The 20298-nt window shown below is 41.7% G+C and overlaps 1 protein-coding gene across 3 annotated transcripts; it reads right to left on the reverse strand.

Moving 5' to 3' along the window:
• Window positions 1-3000: 3000 nt before the first annotated feature.
• NADSYN1 (NAD synthetase 1) lies at window positions 3001-19451 on the reverse strand. 3 transcript variants are annotated; one of them, XM_082283297.1, is made up of 21 exons: window positions 19358-19451; window positions 19146-19206; window positions 18564-18680; window positions 17677-17730; window positions 15913-16002; window positions 15005-15056; window positions 14189-14277; window positions 13231-13348; window positions 12030-12161; window positions 11445-11519; window positions 11154-11278; window positions 10889-10937; window positions 10222-10324; window positions 9400-9568; window positions 8897-9032; window positions 8035-8141; window positions 7137-7268; window positions 6920-6989; window positions 6202-6330; window positions 5552-5728; window positions 3001-3426 (listed from the first exon to the last, which is right to left on the reverse strand). In XM_082283297.1, exons 1-21 carry the CDS (start codon window positions 19440-19442, stop codon window positions 3373-3375), a joined length of 2124 nt encoding a protein of 707 aa, XP_082139423.1. In that variant the 5' UTR covers window positions 19443-19451; the 3' UTR covers window positions 3001-3372. The 3 variants fall into 3 exon arrangements, 2 of the variants coding, with proteins under 2 accessions (XP_082139423.1, XP_082139422.1); XM_082283296.1 differs by having other exon boundaries at window positions 10222-10348; XR_014226482.1 differs by lacking the exons at window positions 3001-3426; window positions 6920-6989 and having other exon boundaries at window positions 5708-5728; window positions 10222-10348.
• Window positions 19452-20298: the final 847 nt, after the last annotated feature.

Genomic DNA, 20298 nt, shown 5'->3' on the forward strand with positions numbered 1-20298 from the left:
CTACTTGCCCGCTTTTCTCATGGTCCCCTTCACACGCCCTTCCACTGTTCAGTTTCATAAAGCTACAATTTCAAAAGAGGCATCAGGAAAATTTAACAATACTTTTCTGCCACATACTGGGATCTATGGCAGCATAATGATGAACACGAGAGTGTATCAATCCCTCATTTTAGTATTCCAACCTGGGAAGTAAAGGTAGACCCATCCTTCACTCTTTAATTGAAGGTTACACATCATTTATCAAACTGGGTGCTCTTTACTTCAGTGAATATTTTACACATTTACTAGTCAAGACTATTACAAGGTAACTCTTAAATGCAAGAACTAGTTGAATTGCAAATAAAATCACGGGCCAGGGAGCAATGTTCACTGTGGACAGTGGTGTTGACACAGGCCAGCTCTCTTTCAGGGAGCTGGTGGTATGTAGGGATAACAACAGGCTCATAGTCATGATGTGTCACAAATTCAGCCAAACGACAAAAAAATGACTGATCTCTACGGGCCACCTTTATTTAACTCAGGAACATGCATAGTTTTATATATGTTTCATAAATAGCAATGGGGTAGCTTTTGCCTTCAGCTGCACCACTGATGGGTCAAAAATGAGTTTTACACTGACTTTCAAATAAGTCAGGGCAATATCCAGCTGAAGATTAAAAAAAAAACTCTTTGATGTTATCTTTACTGTAAGAGTTGTGCAGTGGGTTAACCTGGGCTGCTCCATCACTCCCCTCCTCAGCTGGACATGGAGAGAAAATATGAGTTAAGGGCAGGGAGAGGTCACTCACCGAATATCATCACAAGCAAAACAGAACTGACATAGCAAAATTATTTGAATTTATTACCAATCATATCAGAAAAGGATAAAGAGAAATAAAGCAAATTCTAAAAATACCTCAGCCCTCCGTCCTTCCTGGGCTTAAATGTATTCCTGATTCTCTAACCCTCTCCCTCAGTGGCATAGCGAGACAGGGAGCGGGGTTATGGTCAGTTCACATTGTTTCTGCCACTGCTTCTTCCTCAGGGCAACAAGTCCTTCCCCTCCCACACAGAACTGTCCCCCACAAACTTTTCCAACATGAGTCCTTCCCACAGGCTGCAGTTCTTCAGGAAGTGCCTGTTCCACTGTGGGTTTCCCGCAGTGCCACAAGTCCTACCAGGCAACCTGCTCCAGCATGGGCTCCTCTCTCCACGGGTCTGCAGGTCCCTGCCAGGACCCTGCTCCATATGGACTTCCCACAGGTTCACAGACTCCTTTGAGCATCCACCTGCCCTGGAGTGGGCTCCTCCATGGGCTGCAGGTGGATCTGTGCATCCCTGTGCCCCTCCATGGGCTGCAGGGACACAGCTGCCTCACCACGGGCTGCAGGGGAATCTCAGCTCCAGCACCTGGAGCAGCTCCTGCCCCTCCTTCTTCACTGACCTGGCTGTCTGCAGCGCTGTTCCCCTCACATATTCTCACCCTGCTCTTCTCTGGCTGCAATTACTTCTGCACAATACCACATTCTCCTTTTTAAATCTGTTATCAGAGGCATTACTCCCATCACTGGTCGGCTTGGCCTTGGCCAGCAGTGGCTCCATCCTGGAGCCAGCTGGGATTGGCTCTGCTGGACACAGAGGAAGCTTCCAGGAACTTCTCAAAGAAGCCACCCCTGTAGCCCTCCCCCGCTAAAACCTGGCCACACAAACCCAATACAAGTTGTCCCCAGTAAAAAGAGAACATCAGCAGCTACACCTTGGAATTATTTCCCATTCTCAGTGGGCAACAATGCACTGATAAAATTGGAGTTAGTGTTGGTAACAGCTGAACTAGAGGCATCAGATGGAACAGACACAGTGAGGATTTCCGGATAGTAAAAGGAGAATGGGGGGGGGCTGGTACAATCTGTAGCCAGCATTAGCAGGCAAGAAATAACATATAATTGGTACACGTGCTGTAAATGGTATTGCTAAGAGAGACAAGTGTCCTTTCACTAAGTGTCTGAAATAGGGTAACAACACTAACAGGAAACACATGTAAATACTGTATTTTTTTGCTATTATTTTTTATTTGAATGAAAGCAAATGTCTCATCTTTCCTCTTCTGTGATTGTCAAGAAAAAGTAGCCAGTAACTTCTGGAAGAAAGAAAGAAGTCTTCTGCTCAAAATTCATCCACTCCCTCAGGATGGAATGGGAAGTGGAAGTGCCCAACCAACTGTGAAGGAAGGCAAATTTCAGCTGGGGTTTTCCATTCTTTGTACCAGCAGCACCCATTAAGGTAAGTTAGCTGTGCATTTAAATCAGTAGCATATAACAAACACACAATGAACAATGCAGCATCTTTAACTCCAAGTGAATCACTCCTGAGTTGTGGAAAACCAATGTGGAGAATGTGCCCTTTTTAGCAGACATTTTCCACTAGCACAATGTAGGACTATTTTAACAGAAGTCTCACTGGACCTAAGATCTCCTGTTGTTGCAGTTAAAATGTTTTTTGCCCAGAACTGCAGAAATGCATTTCTAGTCTTCCCTATTAAAACTGCACCTTTCAAATCAAGGTTTAAAAAAGAAATGGAAACAGCCAAACATTAAATGAAAAAGCAGAAAAGGGACTCAGGCAAAGGAACAAGCCTATCCTTTTTTATTGCTCCACAGCATTGAACACATTTAAAAGATCAGTTGAAGTCATGAAGCTAAAAATAAAGTTTTTGCAAACTCTAGGTGGAATGTGGGTAACACTCTAATTGAGCTCAGAGGATGCTGGTTTTATACTTCATTCTGCAATATTCAAACAAAACAAGAAGCTGAACCCTAATTTTGATCCCATTAACATGGAGATTACCAATCTGCTTCAAGATAGACATGTTTCCAATGCATTGCTGAGTTAGACATTATGTGGCCATTCAAAACACTGGACCAGTCTACAAAGCCAGTGCTAGGTAAATAAAAAACATGTAAAATAAGAACTGAGTCAATTAGCATGACAGAATTACAAGTTTATTGCAAAGTAAGGTGAGTATTTCCCCCTCAACAGCACATGCCAGAACTGTTAAAATTTTACACATTCAGTTGAATGTTGCTCAAAAGTCATATCCAAATTATCAGAACCAAACAAAATACTACCCTGGATTTATTTATGATGGGTTTATCCAAATATTTTAAATGAAAGGCAATTAACTCAAGAAGTTGAAGAAAATCCTTAATAAATTATTCCTTAGCCAAACTACAGTTTAAGTATATTGGGAGTAAAACAGAGAGTCAATAAAAAAAAACTGATTACGATAGTCAGCTCAAGAATTGTTGAGTAGGTCATCCCTGCTCATCACAGTATAATCCAGTTTTGAACATTCTGTTTGGCAAATTAATTACCACAGTTAAACAAGACAGGAAGTCAGTCCATGTCTTCAACTCCAGAAATTCCTTCCTTTTCTTCTAGCTTGGATACCTGCAAGTAAAAATGAAACCAATTCAATAGCAAAAATAAGCTTATGCTTCCATCAGCATCTGCTACTGGTTGTAAAAGTGACACACAAAGATCAGGTTTTTATGAAGTGGATAAATCTTTTGGTTTGTCCAAATGCAGCTAATCTTGTGGTGTGACACTGGAAAGAGCAGAAGACAGCCTGCAGATAACTCATCCTTTGGGTAGATGTGCCAGCTTTCTTTTGAGCTGCATCACAGTTCCTTCAAATTATGCCAGCTATAAAAATCCCAGTGAACATTTTGGCACCTGGAAGTGCATGCTCTAACCACAAATCCTTCACTTCAGACACAACTCCAAGGCAGAAGCTACAGACAATGCTGCTGGAGTTCCTAGGGTTGCTCTAAGTCCCCTCAGTCAGGCAGAGCTGAATGACATTAAGACTCCAAGAACAAATCTGGCAATTCCCAGTAAATGCTATGATCTCAACTTCCTTTTACCCCTGTTCCTCCTGCAGCAAATACAAAGGGAATTTTGCACTAAAAATGAGTGGATAACTAAACTGGCTTGACTACACTACAGACATCCAAAGCAGAAAAGCTCTTTCTACAAATCCAACAGATTTCTCTATCATTAGCACTCCAAATTGTTTCCATTTACAAATGAGCTCAAGCTGTAACATGACTCTCCCACAGGAAAACCTGGCATTACCTAACTAAAGGTGGGTTTTATGTCAAGTTTATGCTATATTTCCACAGTCCTGTTACTACGCCAGAAAAATCTTAAGTGCAGATTGAGTCCCAGGAGCAGAATGATGAGTGAGACACTGTCCAAGAGAGTGATTCTCTTCAGAATTACAACTGTGCTGAACACCTACGATCAGAGGCAGCTCTTACCATATTCCATTTCTTGAATAGGGCAGATTTGACTTGAACCATTGCAAGTTATTATTTTCCAGTCTTGCAAAGAGCTGCAGGAGTTATCAGTTCAGGTTACTGTTGCCTACACAATAAAATCTTCCCCAAACTTGTCTCCCAGTTTTCAGGAATAAGTTGCAATGGCCACTACCCTTGCATAGCACAACTGCTATTACATACAAATCTAGTTAAAGAGTATAACAATACCCTGCATCATTAAAAGACCTTAATCAAATTTACTGTAAGCATAATATAATTACATTTTGGTCCAGACCCTAGAAAAACATTTTGCCTGACTCCCACAGAGGCCAAAAGAACTTTTGTCCTGGACTTCAGTGGGAAAAAGTCCAATATGATGTAAAAAAATCTCCCACCATTCATACTTTACAATAAAGTACTGCACATGGTAGCTTTTATCCCAGGTTTCAAGGTAGTAAAACACTATTACAACATGTCTGGCATTTCTCAGATGAAGGAATTAATATTTTATTACATGTATAAACATATTCTTAAAAGCAACTGGGGTGTAAAATCTCTGGCAGAAAAAACTTCAAGGTGCTAAAATTCTTCACCCAGCACTTCTGCCATAAAAGAGGCATTAAAATAAGTTTGAAGGGGTGACTAAAAACTACAAAAAGTTAAGCATGGTTCCAATAATTGCCTGAGCCCCTCCCCACCTCACAGTGCTCAAACTGAGCACGGTACCATTACTGCTGCTGTGTTTGAGCAAACATGTATTTGAGAGTCAACCACCTTGAGATTCAAAAAAGGAATTGTTGCAGAAGGAGGTGGGAGAAGCACTCACAGTGAATTGCTGCCTCTTACAGTGGCTTTCCCCATGCTGATGTAGGTCAAGTCTTAATTCTGCAATTAAGCAGATCCCTTCAGACAGGTCCTGAACTGAAACCAAAACACAAAAGCTTGTTTTTCCCATTAGCACAGGACTTCATGAGTCTGGGTACACCTATTAGTTTCTGGCCTCAGTACATCTATTCCTTTATTTTTTCTTTTTCTTGTTTTCATAGCAGGATGATGAAAAAGAACCCAAACAGCCTACACTGAAATCAGAGGATTTAGCCTCACAGTTATGTGAAAAGAACAATCACAGTTATTTCTGTAGTAACTACTACCCTAAATGCTAGTTGCGTTTTGCTGGAGATTCACTGGAACCAAGCTGGACCCACTGTGAATAATTTAAGTATAAAACCATCCCAGAAGCAGAGGGCATTCACCTGTTTATCTATACACCTGAACTGCCAGGACCATGAGGTGTTGTAGAGGAAAGGCCTCAGGTCAAATCGGTTGTCGTCTGGACTGTAGTTTTCAGCGTGGTAGGAAGGGGTGAGGGTGGTCATTTTGTGCCTGTTGACTGAATACATCCTGAAGAAATGCTTAACCTTGGATGCCACCTGGTGTACAAAGAATGTAGGTTTTAATCAGATGAAGTTTCTTAGTATTTTAATTAAAAGATTTAGAGGAGAACAGTATTTTTGAGACTGTTTTCTCCCTTTACACAGTCTAGATATTCTTTCAAAGCAAGAGCCATTTTTTGTCTCAAAACATATAACCAAAGGCTTCAAGAGTAGTTGGTCATCTGTATTTCAGAGAACAATTTTCCCCTTGAGGTATAGTTCTGAAGTAATTGTTTTCAAACTACCCAATTACTGTTTTAACAATTTGCAACACAAGACAACAAACTCCATTTAAGAGATGCAGACCAGCTTTTCCACCATATTCTGCTGCAGCTGTAGAATACTCTCTAAACACAAAATAATGAAACTATTCCTTTCAGTTAAAAGGCACCTGACCTTTCTCCAAACATACTCTATTTTGGCAAAAACATTAAACTATTTGATTTTTTTTTCCCTCTTTGGTATCTTACCTCTCTTGGAGTACAAATTTCCTTCCACATAGTAATCAGCTTACAGAACATACTGTATGGTCCAGCCTTTGCAATTTTCCTTAATTTCCCATAGACTGAGAGCTCTGCATATGTCATCCCCATATCCGCCTGAAAACACACACACACAGAGAAAGTCACTGAAAATCTTAACTATGCAAATTTTAATTCTTTTATGGGGCAATTAAAATAACCCAGTTAAATCAAAGAAACACCAAAATGAAATTGTCAATGTCAAAAAGACATAGTAATATTATGAGCAGAAATAAAAAACCCCACTGGAATCTCTCCAAATTGGTAGACTGGAGCCTACAGAGGTAATTTTCTCAGTCCTCTCTTTTCCAAAGGGACAGCAAAGAGAAGGGTGTGGGAAGAAGAGGGCTTAGTCCATAGCAGTAAGGCCCTGACTTTCTTCTGATATTAAAAAAACTTAAAACAAACTGAATTTTATAACACCTGTCCTTCTAAGTGTCCAAAAATCTAAAATAATTCAAAAATGTGAATTTGCTGTTTTGGAAACTATTGTCAACACAGATAGGGCAAGTGTGGGAAAACTAATGCCTTGTTGGCAGCTTTGAGACTGTTTATAACATGCTTGTCAATAAGCGTGGATACATACAAGAGTAAACAACAGTTATTGGACAAAACCCAGATTTTGGGGTAAGGCTTACAAGATCATTTTAAAGGCACTGCCCATTACCTCATCAGTTTGAGCCACCTGTCCATCCACCAGGGGCTCCAACTCTGCAGTGGGTGGAGCTGACATGATACTGTAAGGGAGAGGGAAAACCATGGATTCTATGCAGCCATACGAGTGCTGGTTTGTTACAACAGTGCTTCATCGCCAAAACAAAGCACCTGGCTCAGACAGTTCCTGCAGTGGAATTAACAAACTCAGTCACTGAATCACTGCTCACCTTCTGAGGGCTGTGAGCTGGAAGTTTTCAATGCAATACTGAATGAAGTTCTTCAAATCAGTCTTGCTGATGCCACCGATGGGGTTGATATCAGCACTGGAGCAGTCGTACTTGGTCAAGTAACCACGGAGACTGAGCAAGATAGGAAATTTTATCCAGCAACAGTAAATAATAATGTAACTGCAGCATAATATATAATCCTTGACATTATAGAGAATTTATATGTAGCATAAAGAAAGGGAGAAACAGACTGCAGATTGGTATAACATATTTATACCTAAAGGGCAAACATATTTAATTGCAACAAGGCTATCCTAAAGCCATGAAATTTCCAGAAGATGATACTTTGAACAATCATAAAGCACTGCAAAACTGTCCATGATGAGCCAGTATGTGCAAAACAACTAAAATACTATGCTGACCAATTAAAACAGTAAATCTCAAAACACCCACAGAACCAGCACACAGTAGTCTCACAGCTTTAGAGGTTACCACTCCCACAGTCTTACAGGGACTGCTCTAACCTTCAAATACTCAGCTCTAATAACAGTACTCCAGATTTTAAAGTCTGTTTTTCAGCTCAAAGTTCACATCTTAATTCCTAATACAGTAATTGAAAATACAACAATTTGGGAAGTTAGCCTAGTGAATGCACAAGTAAGCTCTACTGAAAACAGCATTTTATGGCAGAGCTATAGCAATACTTTGGCTAAACCTCTGAAAAACACACAATTTCCCATTCAGGCTGATTCAACTGTTTTCACTAATTTCACTGTTACCGGTCTATTCTTAGGTTGCTACCGCTTCTGAGTAGTAATCTACACTGGGATTTGGTAGAGTTGCAAGGAAATGACAGTGTCCTGTTCCACCTAGGTTTGGATTCCTAATTTTCCCCAACCTTTCATCCACATTGGCTGATCCCAGCACCAGCAGTCCCCCTGGCATTCCACGAGCCCACAGTGTCAGCTGAGCAAAGAGGTAGGCAATGACCATTCTTATTCTAGCCTGCAAAGCAAAATGAAAAGGAAAGCAAAATTTACATAGCAGAGCGATTTCTCCCCAGTCACTTTTATTATCAATTGTCTAAACAAACTCATGAAGAACAAACTGTGGGCAGGGTAAGTGTAACTTCAAGAAGGATGGTCTTGTGGAGAAAATGCTGAACACGCACAGGAAATCCGGGTTCAGTATCTGCTACTGCCACAGACTGAGGAAGTTTCTCCTGGTCTGACCTGCAAGCTGGGGAGTAGTTGCCATTTTCTATCTCCTACAAGCACTAAAAAGGAACCATGAGGGATGAAGTATGCAGACAAACCGTACTTTTTTATGGAGTAAATAAATCCCTCTGGTCTAATACACAACATTTGTAAAAAGTTCACTTTGCTTTTGTCCCCATTCTGAAACTCAGCTTTTTCTGAGGATGGCAGTAATACAAAACCAACCTTGGATCCAGCCTCCAGCTCCAGCCACAATTGTGGGTGATATTAAGGAAATACCCACACTCCTCTGTGACTAAAGCCTCTCCTGTTGCCAAAATGCTGATAAAGGATTCAATATTTGCTTACAGAGCAAACAGCTGGATTTCTCCAGTAACAGAGGGAAAAAGACCAAGTCCTCAAATTAACAAAAACTATCAAACAGGATAACCAACACTCAGAACTAAAGCAGAGTTGCTGGTTAGGTTGGAAAAACAAAAAAAAACAAACCAAAACCCACAGAACCAAAGGAGTCTGACCTGATTCAGCCTACAGGGCACACACCTGCACATTCTGGAGTGCCAGGCTCTCTCTGCTGCTCCCTCCATAGACAGAAAAACGGGGAGTTCGACCTGTCACCACACTGAAGATCCCCACAACAGCTTTCACAGCTGCATCAATGTTCAGGTTGATGTGGTAGCTGAGAAGAATTCAAGCACAAGTGACTCAACTAGCACAATCTGACTATATAAAATACCATTAAAAAAAAAAAACCAAACAAATCCACCCATCAAATGAGGTTTTAAGGCCACTAAAATCTCAGATCTGGTACGAAGAAACTTAGGAAAGAATAATGCTTTTCAGAGTCTGTTTCCAAAATTCCATGTCCTTTGCCAAATGCTTCTAAGTTTGCCCAACTTTAACACTTAAGTAGTAATATCTGTAACATTCCTACTTAACCCACCTCCTATTGCTCTCTTATTTTTTCCCATTTTCAAGGTTGAACATTTTAGATGCGAGTCCTTGCCAGAACATGATTTTTTTTCCCAGCACTTCGCAGCTTGTACCTGCCTATTTGCTCAGCCAGCAGTTTAGCCCTGTTGCAGGTATCCTGGGAGGAGTTCTCACTAGCCATGTAGCACGTGGTGAAGACACGCTTGCACAATTCCCGAGGATCCTGAGGGATGTAGGTCTCATCATTCACAATCCTGCGTGCATCAGCCAGCACATCTGCATCTGAGGACAGAGCAAAAGAAACACAGGAGTGGAAATTATGGTGCTCCTCCTACCAAGGATATGCAAATATCTTGTGCATCCCTTGTATTCCAATTAAGCTTTACAGTGCCCCTGACAAATAAGATGACTATATCTACCTCCAAAAAAAAATTTCATCTATCAAATAAAAGAATTACTGATTTTGCTCCTGATTTTGAGCACAGAAATATTAAATGCATTTGATCTACTGAAGAATTTTCACAGAAAACATAATCCAGTATGTATAAAGACTTAGCTAAAAGCATAAAGTCTGCTTAAAACCAGTTTAAGAACTTCAACCATCCCTAACCATGTAGTGCTGGTTTTAATAGAAGGGGAAAATTTTCAGAATAAACTGAAAACTACATCAGCCAACATTTGAACAATACTCTAGACAGAAACTAGTCTAAGTTCCACATCCAATTCTTAAACCCAAAACAAAAACTATTAAGCCAATTCAGAGAATCTGGACACACATTTTTGCTGGAATTTCTGAAGAGATACAAAGAACTCCATTAGAACAACAGGAAAAAGGTCTGCCATTAATAAGCTCTTGCAGCTACTGCACCCAGCTAATATTAGCTTGTCCACAACCATTAGTGGGTATGGCTGGCCAGACACACAGATCTACTTACTGCCATTCTTGACTGCCAGGCAAACCTGGTGACACATGGAATACACGATGCAAGCTGTAGCAGAGCTGTCAATTCCACCACTCAGAGGTAGGAGAAATCCTGCCTTGAAAACAGAGCAAGGAAGAGGCTCCACATAGCAAAATTAGAAAAAAAATATGTATTGTACTACTCAGGAACACACTCCTGTAGAAGAGTGACAGGTGCATTGTTCAAGTCTGTTTATATTCTACTGGGGAAAAACAGAACAAACCACCCAGAGCAAATCCTCTTAAACTCTCATTAACTGGGTAATCAAACAAGTAGTCAGTGTAAAGCCCTTTGGCTAGAAAAAATTCCAGTTGCCTTCACCCTCTAGTAAGACAGAAAAGCTAACAAAAAGGATTACATTTTTCATATATACTTTACTATTACACTGAATTACTACTTCACACCACTCTGGCGCACTCAAGAAAGCACAATTCCTAAGGGAAGGGTGCACAGAGCATTCTGAAGTCAGACTTGGAACACGATCTTTAAGTCTGAATGAGGTGCTTTAAAAACTCAAACTTTGCACCTTGGACTAACATCAGTTTGGGTTACCAGTAGCACAGGATGACAATTTGGATTGTCCCTGTGGCACAAAAGAAGCTGTGTATGCCAAGGGAAAAACAAACCCAGTTGTTCTTACCTGTTTGCTACGCCTTAAATAGTCCCAGAGCCAACATGCAGGTCCAAGGCTGAAATTACAGAACATGATTGTTCTAAGAAGGTTAGGGAATAACACCTAAGCAAGTCAACATATTTACTGTGGTCTTCCAATGAGAGACTTCCTTTATTTAAATCTAAACAACATCTTATGTTTACCTCTTTCTTTGGATTGTTTAAATTTTGGTTGGTTTTTTTTTTTTTTTAATCAAAATAATTTTCAAGCAGCAGATTGAGTGTTTGATTACCTGATTTCCTCCTCAGGACTGTGATGTCTCCACTGGATTGGCACACAAGTAGGAACAGCTACATCATCAGGACACGACAGAGCAAAATTCACTTTTACCCTGGGATAAGGATTCACTTTACTTGCCTAAGCAATAGCACAGAAGAATTCAGAAGACACCAATTTTAATGTAGCATATACGTATAACACATAACATCTCTAAGATACTGTGAAAATCAAGACAACACAAATACTTTTTACATTCAGTAACTATTCAGACTTGGCACACCTTACAAACACAAGGAGTTCTTACCGCCAAGTTACGAGATGAAATCTCTGCTCTGTAACTTCGAACATCTTCCAGGTCCAGAGTGGCAACCAGCACCTCCTATGAAAAGGCTTTCAACATTAAATCACTCTACACAAACGATGCTTGGCAATAGATTCAGCAACAGCTGTGGCAAAGGAAAAGGCAAGAAACTTTACTGGGGAAAGTGAGGGATCTGGCATATATTGTGAGGAAACCTAGATGACAAATCTACTTTTTTCTGAAATCAAAGTGAAACCTTGTGTCTACAAAACTGGGTCAAAATTAGAACATTGCAGTCTTTGCCCTTTCTTCCTTTAGATAAGGGAATGTAAATTAACAGGGTCTCTCCTCCTCATGGTGATTGCAAACAAAAATGTTTTCATCAAGTTCTTCCACAGTGACAGTTCTTCCTTCCTCACAAAAGCAGGAGAGCTACTGTAGGTAATTTAACTAGAAAAACACTTGGATCTAGCTGAATAGCATAATTAGAATACACCCTTTTTAGTCTAGAGACATGGACCTAAAGTCTGGAATGTCTGGGAAGTGTTGAGCATAAATGTACTAGCAGCTATAGGGTAAATACATTACCACATCATCGAGTGAAAACTGGGATCCTTGTGCAACTGTTTCTCCATTCATGGAAATCATGGCACAGCCATCGTAATATAGACGATCACCATCACAGCCTTTCTGGTTTGCTAAAATATATATCCCACCATTCTGCCAGGGACACAAACATACAGAGAAAGAAAAAAAAAAAAGCAGTTCAGAATATAGCACCTGACAGGATGTCAAAAATCAAAATGTTCCTTCTCTGTTCCTGCTCTTCTTACAAACTTCCTCTCCCTGTACATCATAAATGATTTATGGCTGGGATTCTCTCTTGACAGGAGTCTCTATTAGTAGCAAGAGTCATTCTGTTGCCTTTCCCTGGTCTTAAAATTAAGAACCAAACACAGTTTAAGGGAAAAGGGGTTTTTACTTAAGTATTTAATTAAGGATCCTTAGGTGCACAACTCCGTCCAGGTGGAATGTGTTGAAATGCACACCGAAAATGCGCCCGAAATGCACCCCCCGGAATGCACCCAAAATGCAGCCCCCAAAATGCACACATTGTGTATACAATGTATAGACCTTGCAAATTAGCATATCTAACAAAGATTCCCCAATGAGAAGCTTAAATGAATAGCGTGATATCCCCCCATCCCGAGGAATTCCCCCTTGGATGGGCCTATCTTAGTTTGCAGGATGTGTTCTAGAGAGGACCTTGGTTTCTCAGGATAGCGTAGGACTTTCTGGCCCCAACTGTGAGGCCTCCAGGATGTTTGGTCTCCTGGCTTAACAGAATATTAGGACTATGCTAAGTTATCAAGCTTAAGGAATTACAAATGTGCATGCTAAAAGCACTGAGGATACATAAAAGCTATATAAAAAGGGTATATAAAAGGTATATAAAAGAAAAGGCAAAAAATCGTCATGGCATCAATTCCCTCAACCCAAACAGAGGGCTGCACTTCTAAATTGAAATTCTGAGTTCAAACTGAGGTTGGGAAAAGCAGGAAGGTGATGACAGAAGCTGTGGTCGGGTATCAGAGGAGAGAGCAGATACTGTTAAATATAAGCAAAGCATGTTAAATTACAATGACAAAGCAGCAGCTTTTTCACAGTGTAATGTACACTCGTTGCTTTATTTTTGTCCCCATCACTGTTAGATAGGATTACAGTCCAACTACTTAATGTCTTCTCATTTTTAAAACAAACAGAACTTTCAAAGTAGAAAAGTGCACACCTTTGCTGTGGCAGAATTCACCAGGTCCACCCGGGCATGAGCCTTCCGCAGCACGTGGTGACTCCCGGAAGAGTTGGTGAAAATTTCCACGCCGTCAAGTCCCATCTCAATGTGAGGGCTGTCAAAGCAAAAGGCACAAAAATAAATCACTACTGTGCTGTGAAAACTGCAAATATTATTAAAAATCACTGACAAACAGAAACATCTATGGCACTGTCAGTTTTCTGCATGCCTTAGCTCAAACAAGGATAGGGATTTCAAAAATATCTGTTTTCTTGCATTGCACAACTCTTCTGTCAAAGACCAGCAGTGGCTGCAGAGGTCAGAAGGGCTTTTGCTCATTCTGTTCTAAATGAAATGCCTTCTACTCTGTATAAGGCCAGGTCTCAAAGAAAGAGAGAATTAAAAAATCTTGGTCTGAAAGGGCAACATGGATATACACTGCAATGTCAGCTGTCCCATTTTCCTTTTCTCTTAGGAAATCCAAAAACAAAACCACAAGGAGAAGATTTTTACTGCTTTCTTTCTTTTTCCAATGTCATAAGAAAGAAATGCAAAAAAAAAAAATCACATCTTTGACACGCCACACCTTCTGCAGTTACAAGGAAATCAATGTAACTGGGAGACTTGGAAAAATATCAGGAATGTGAGCACTGTAGTTTCCTGTCATTTGTTTCCTTAGGTCACTCTTTTCATTCTGCTTCTTTTTGGTATTTCTCCCCTAGCCTCTGTTTTGAATTGGTTTCGTTTAACCACCTACATTTCTTTGCCATCCTGCACCCAGCCTAGTGAGGTCTTTCCCATGATGTATTCATTGCTCCCAATTACATTTTATTTTACTGGCAATTTCTGAACGATAAATTACATAGAAGAATAATAAGCAGATCTTCTCAAACATTTACTTCAGGCAGCTCAAGGGTATGTTTTAGTTTACTTTTTATTCTCTCTTCTCCTTTACCTGTTTGGTGCCCAAAGTTCTTCACATATTTCTGCCCCTAGGCAGGTATCTTTGGTTGCTAGCACTGCATCCCCAAAAGGAACAGTTTCCTGAGGAAAAACAAGAACATTCTTACACACATGAAGTAGAACAAGCTATTCAATTCAAAAACTCAACTACAAATCCTAAGAAAATATAAAAATCGAATGCTCATTTATGTGAAATTAGTGAGTGACACAGTATCAATCACATTATACCTTCTTTCATTTTATACCAAGTCTGTGTAAAAAAAAAAAAAAAAAAAAAAAAAAAAAGCTCTGAAATGCAAATTTCTGGACTGATTGAAATTTTGTGGTTTAATTTCAGTAGTATTCAGATCCAGTGCTTTGCTTAAGGACAGGAATTAAACAATCTACAAAACAGAAACTGTCCGTTGCTAGGAATCACACTCATGCCTTAGCAGGAACTAACATAAATTTTAGATCCTTCTGAATTTTTCTGAATTTAAACCTTCCTGAAGGTTTAAATGATTTTTTAATTTTTTTTAACCTAAAAACACATACCCAATTCTAGTCTCAAGCACAGATAAACTCAGTACCAAAATTGTGCAAAATATGGCAGTCAAGGTTCTGTATGTACAAACAACTGAGATTTAAAATTTACTTGCTTTGCTGCCACATACTAACACAAATAAGGTTAACTATGCTCTCATTTAATATAACTTAGAACCAACTCTGAAACATATGAATCTACAACACGACTGTCAGCAGAATTTTGGGAACTACAGTGTTTAATTGCTGGATCTGGAAGATGTTAAAGTCAAAAAAAACAACTTACCTGTCCCGTCACTTCCTGAATTATCCTGGGTAGAAAATATTCCTCCACGTGCCTAAAACAAGTTTACAAATTGTGAATATATCATTACATAAAGCACAGAATAAAAACTGGTTCTCATCTCACCTTCTAATGTTGGTTAAAGAAACTGTATTGAAGCTGTACAGGGCTGTGTGTGTTTAAAAAATGAAAAAAATACTGTCATATTTTCTGTGGAATTTATCAGAAATGCCAACATTTTAAGATAGCAACATCTATGCTTCAGAAAGGCATGGTAAGCAATGCTCCCTCCTGGCTAGAAACCAGACCTAACAAAGAACACACCATGCAAGTCAAATGCCAGAGGGAAATTTCTCTTTTTGCAGGGTTGCTACATGAGCAACTCAGAACTGACTGGGGCTCAGAGGATGGACCAGAAGTGCATTACTGAGACCATCAATTTGGAGGCATTCCCTGACTGCAGGACAAGTGCACAGCATCAGAGATGAGTGCCAGGCGCATTCTGCAGCATCATAAGGTAGGTAACTTTTACTCTCTGCAGTTGTTAAAGCTCTGACAGAGCTCATCCATTTCAATGTTTGCCAGTTCAGTACTGGGCTGCAGCAATGCAGCAGACAAACACAACCCTGTCCAGTCCTGAGCTGGGTGTTCTCAGAAAGCAGACACCAGGAAAATGACACTTTACACTGGTTGTAGGATAAAGCAGCCCCACTTTTTCTTCCAGCTCAGCAACTCAGAGTTTGACTGCTCAATAAGCTTCCTAACCAAGCTGCAACCATGTAGCTTGGCTGACTCTGCTGGTCTCCCTGTAGCAGCCAATGATGATTTGCTGTAGATACTTCAACCCTGCTGCTGTGGCTGCAAACAGCAAGCTGTGTTTTTTAACACAATTTTAACAGTTGACAGCATACCTTGCTTTACTCCATGGGGTGAACCATCTAAGTTCCCTGTAGTTTCCTCCATTTGCCAGTGATATTTTTGGTCTGATCAGAAGAATCTTCCTTAAATCACAAAACAAAAGAGAAAAGCTGAGTTAAGACATGATGTACAGCCAAACAAGGTGTATTGGGTTGACCCTGAGTTGATGGACAGTCTTTAAGACCAATTACGCTTCTCACAATTTACATATTTAAACCGCACAGAAATGCGGGACTTCCCCTTTTGGTCGGAGCTCGCCTGCTGAGAGGTGGGGGCTCCGGAGCCTCCCGGCCCCGCCGGGCCGGGCCGGGGCCACTGCCCTTTTCCCCCTTTCCCCACGCTGTGGCACGGACCCTGGGTGGCTGGGGGGGGGCTGCCTCAGAGCCACAGGCAGCTCAAACCAGCCATGGACTGCTCACAGCTAAACCCATCCAGCACGGCTTCTGGGGACCGGCGGGTCCCTCTCCTCTCCATGCAGAGCCGGCGGAGTCAACGGGAGCCGGCAGAGCCTCCTGTCTGCAGCCAGCACACTTCGTGCTGAACTGAAGAAGACACCACGCAGCCAGCAGCACAAAGGGAGCGAGGCTTTCCCCACCGTAAAGGCTGAACAAGAACACTCTTCAGCATGGCGGTGTCAGTCAGAGAGAAAGAGAAGTGAGTCACATGGGACGGAGCTGAGCATGGCGACTGAGAGAAAAGAGGGCGGTGCCACGATTCTGGCGGGCAGCTTAAAAGAAACCTTCTTGCATGCCGTGGTAAGAAATTGTAATACCACAAACTGTTTGTCTCTTTAATCCATTTGAAGAACATGGGGGGATGGAGTATCTTCGTGTGCCTGTGAAGATTGTGAAGAATGCCAATGCCAGGCTTTATAGTAGCAAGAGGCTGTTAGAGACTTGTGGCGAAGAAGAGCCTTTGTGTGCAGGCCAAAAGAACTTATCCTTAAAAAGATGAATAACCCCATGTGATGGCCCATGTTTTGCAGTGTGAAGGAACTGTGAGATTTTTCATGGGAGAGATGTTCTACACACAGCAGATTGTTTGTTTCCGGGCGGATCTGCTGTTGGTGGCAGTTTGGGAACCACGTGCAACTGAAGGAAAAACCCTTTTTTCCCTTAAGCATAAGAGAGAGACTTTTCAAGAACTGGAACACTGACTAACATCGCATGTTCTGTTATCCCTTGTGTGAGCTAAGTAAAAGGAGAGAAGTGCTGGCTGGAGGGGGGGGGGGGAATTTGCTTTAATTTTGTTTTGTTATTGTCTCTTTACTTTTAATTCTATTAGTAATAAAACTCTTTCATTGTACTGCAACTGTTTAAGGTTTGTGCCTGTTTTGCTTTTCTCCTAATTCTTTATCTCACAGAAGGAAAACAAGTAAGTAATGAATATTTTGAACCAAAACCACTACATTTAATTGGTGTTTCTGCCCGGTTTCGAACTCAACCCGCTACACAAGGCTACATACGAACACTGATTTACCCCTTTTTTTCTTTTATAATGTAACATTTTTAAAGTTTCTGTTTGCAGACTCAAGGGGTTTTTCTGAATTCTTTCAGAAAGCAGTGGGAATTTAGTTTCTACAAATTCAGAAAAGAAAAAACAGATAATGAAAAACCTTATTTGTCTTTCTCAAAATTTAGCAAATAGGAAGATAAATCCATCACTCTAATGTAGCACTGAAGAATCTTGCTTGAAGGCCAAACTGGTGTCTGAAAAGATAATGTGTTACTTCACAAAACACATCAAGAACTACTTACTTATTTAAAAAGATCACTCGACAATTGTAACGAACATTCCTGTGCAGAACAGGCCTGTGAAAATAAGAAGCAAAATTAGCAGTGACTACACTCACTAAATGAAATTATAAAAAGCTACAGAATCTACTTTACTGCATAAAAACTATTTGTAAGACCTCACTAGAGGGAATCAAGCAAAACAATACATCAAGTTTTAGCTTCTAATTTTTTACTTAAAGTAGTTGTTTGAAAAAATCAGAGTTAGTGACTGTGCTGTCAGTCTCAGATGTATCAACCACTACCTGAGCCTTAGGAACATGAGCAGACCAGAAGATTCCCCATGGCTGGGCCAGGTTATTTAATCAAACATGACCTCCTGTGATACTGCCAACCCAGTTCAAAACCAAACTAGTTTTACACATTTATATCAATACTGACACGATAATTTTACAGACATAATTTACCACCCTTCCCTGTCAGCACGAGACGTACAGTGGCTTCAGTGATTTTTGCATACACTTATGTTGCTTTAAGATGTCTGTCAGTCAAAGAAGCCCCCACATTCCTCCAAGACAGTCAATTTATAAAGCCCCTTGAGTTACACCTCACACAAAGTCTGACCTGTGGCAATAGGGCCCAGCCATTAATGTTTCCAAAATATAACTGTAATTATTCTATTTCTCTCTTGAAGGGCTCAGCCACCAGCAGTCTTTGAAAGGATTATCTTTCAGAAAGTGTTCTGCATGTTGCAGTCCTGGTCATGGCAATTAAAAGGGGAAAAGTAGTGCAGTTCCTAAGGTATGTTTGAAAGTTTGGTGCAGAGCCCTTGCTATCCAGAGCATGGCACAAGCAGCATTCCCTAAGGACTTACCCCTTTATCACAGGTACACAAGAAAAAAAAAACTTACATTCCCACATCACAGATAATATCTTGAGTAGCTGGAGACTCCAAGAGCTTTTCCAGAACTTGAAACGAATGCAACAGTGTGTCTGACTCATAATAGTGATCTGAGCAGCCGTAACCACTGCAAACAAAAACAAGAAATCAAAATTCAGCCAGACCAGCATCAGAGCCAAAGAACCAAAACTACTCCAGACAGGGAACATTTCACCCACACGGGTAATTTATATAGAAAATGAAGAAGCAGTGCTGTCAACATCATCCCTACTTAACAGCATTTAAAACTCTGCAGCGTTTTTTATCGCCCCATGGGGGTGATATATTCCTTTAAAGGACAGCAGCCTGGGCCCAGGCAGAAATCAAAGCACTACAGTTTCCCTGAAGGAAAACTCACTGAAATAGGTCAAAAATTATCGCTACCAGTCAGGTTTCCAAGACAAGAGACCCAATCCTGTGCTCACAACTACAGTGCTTTCTTTGCACCGACAGCCGCATGCACTGCAGCACCACGGGGCTGATGCTCTTCCTGACTGTTCTTCCACAATTAAGTGGAATCGCACCAAATCCAGCGCCAGCAAAGCGCCCTTACCAGATTTCGAGCTCTGGACCAAGCCGGTACCGGGCTCCTTTTCTCTTGGCGATGTCGATACCTGGAAGAGTGTTGGGCGCGCAGTGTGTGAAACAGGCACGGGCTGCGCTGCTGCGCCCATGGGAGGGAGGGAAGGAAGGAAGGAAGGAGGGAAGGAGGGAGCGGGAGAGGCTTCCTGACGGCCGGGGGCAACCAGCCATCTCGGCACTCACTTCTGAAAATCCTCTCCAGGTTGCCCTCAAAGTCCAGAGCCCACTGGTTGAGGGCGCAGGTGGCCACGGTCACTGCCCGGCCCATGGCGGCCCCGCCGCCTTCCCCGCTACTTCCGGGGCGGAGCCAGGCCGGGGCTGCCGGTCCCTCCCCCGGCCGCTGCTCCCGGTCCCTCCTCCGGCCCCGGCAGCAGCACTTGCACTGTCAGCGCTTCAAGAATCGACTCCATCCAGACCCGGTATCCACCCCCGGTGTGGCTCCTCCGCCGGCGTGTGCTGCTGCACACCCGTACGCGGTTTTCGCAGTTTTTTCTCCCCAGAGCCCTGAATAACGGGAGTGCAGCCTTAGCCCGTTTCTTAGCCCTTTTTAAGAGGTGTCCCTCAAACCGAGTTCAGAGCGTAAGTGCTGAAAGTAACTGGAACAGGGTGCCAATGTTCTGCGTGTTCACATTTCAGCATCATCCCGGCAGCTCTCAGGGTGCTGACCCCAGAGAGGGTGACTTCAAAGTCCAATCTCCTATGTCCCTCATCACATACTTGGCTGCCGTGAGCCGCCTTACACACAGAATTCTAACTTCTTTCTGTACTAGAATCAGAATCGTTTACGTAGGAAAAGACCTTTAAGATCACTGAGTCCAACCACTAACACAGCACTGCCAAGCCCACCACTAAAGCATGTCCCCAAGCGCCACATCTACACTCTACACGGCTTTTACCTCCAGCAGTGGTGACACCACCACTGCCCTGGGCAGTCTGTTCCAATGCCTGGCAACACTTTCCATGAGGAAACTTTTTAATATGCGATCTAAACCAGCCTTGGCATAACTTGAGGCCATTTCCTCCTGTCCTGTCGCTTGTCTCTTGGGAGAAGAGCCTACAGGCTACAGCCTCCTTCCAGGGAGTTGTAGAGTGTAAGAAGATCCCCCCTCTCTCCCCCCCCCCCC

Source organism: Coloeus monedula (assembly GCF_965178545.1).
Source record: "Coloeus monedula genome assembly, chromosome: 6".
Classification (NCBI taxonomy): Eukaryota; Metazoa; Chordata; class Aves; order Passeriformes; family Corvidae; genus Coloeus; species Coloeus monedula.